An 893-nucleotide genomic window follows, 5' to 3' on the forward strand; every position below is an offset into this window, starting at 1 on the left:
TCCCCACGCCCTCACCTGCTGCAGTTCCTGCTGCTGCTGCTGCTGCTGCCGCTCCGTCTGCTGCTGTTATCTGCTGCAGCGCCACTGCACAGCGGCGAGCTGCTGCTAGCCGTTCTGACACTTCCTCAGTTGCTGCACTGCCGTTGCTGCTCACGCTCATGCAGCTGACGCTGCTGCTGCTGCTGCTGCTGCTGCCGGGGCCCTCAGCAAAACGATCAACGTTCATTACGAAGTGCTGCAGCATTTGTGCTGCTGCTGGGAAAAGTTGCGAGAGCCGGCTGGGCAATGCAGCAGCTCTTTGAGCAGCAGTAGCAGCAGCTGCTGCTGTTGCTGCTGCATCTTGTGAGGCAGCAGGCAGCTCCGTCGGCTGCATCCCTGGCATCATTGCTGCTGCTCCTGGTGCTGCTGCTGCTACTGCAGGCAGCGCTGCCCCAGCTACGGGCAGCACCCCTCCTGTCCCTCCTAAAGCAGGAGCTGCTGCTGCTGCTGCTGCTGCACCCGGCGCTGCGACTGCAGCAGGCGGCCCTGCCGCAGCAGGAAGCTGCTGGTCCGCCTGCATGGCTCGTGAACGTACTGCTGTCGTTGCTGCTGCTGCTGCGCTGCTGCTGCTGCTGCTGCGTGATTTCAAAGGCTTGCTGCGCTGCAGCAAGCGCTACAGTGTGCCTCCTAAGGAGTGCATACGACTCGATGCATGCTGCAGCAGCAGCAGCAGCAGCAACAGCGGCTCAGAGCGCCGATCTACAGAGGACCGTTGCTGCTGTTGCTGCTGCTGCTTCCGCTGCTGTTGTTAACGAAGACTATGCTGTCTAGTGGCGCCGTTCCCGGTGCAGACGTGAGGCTCACAGCAGCAGCAGCGGCAGTAGTAGGAACCTGCTGCTGCCGCCGCTTGTGCG

General features: G+C 62.4%; 1 protein-coding gene across 1 annotated transcript in view; it reads right to left on the reverse strand.

Annotated features, from left to right (window-relative positions):
• ETH_00038420 (uncharacterized protein) overlaps positions 1-559 on the reverse strand; it is a gene marked incomplete at both ends in the record, with an annotated part of 948 nt that extends 389 nt beyond the window's left edge. The window contains one exon of the mRNA XM_013373822.1: positions 16-559. Coding sequence (XP_013229276.1) covers positions 16-559 — 544 coding nt within the window. The remainder of the gene's footprint in view (positions 1-15) is intronic.
• Positions 560-893: the final 334 nt, after the last annotated feature.

The sequence above is a fragment of the Eimeria tenella genome, genomic scaffold, assembly GCF_000499545.2.
Source record: "Eimeria tenella Houghton genomic scaffold, Eth_scaff1775, whole genome shotgun sequence".
Lineage (NCBI taxonomy): Eukaryota > Apicomplexa > Conoidasida > Eucoccidiorida > Eimeriidae > Eimeria > Eimeria tenella.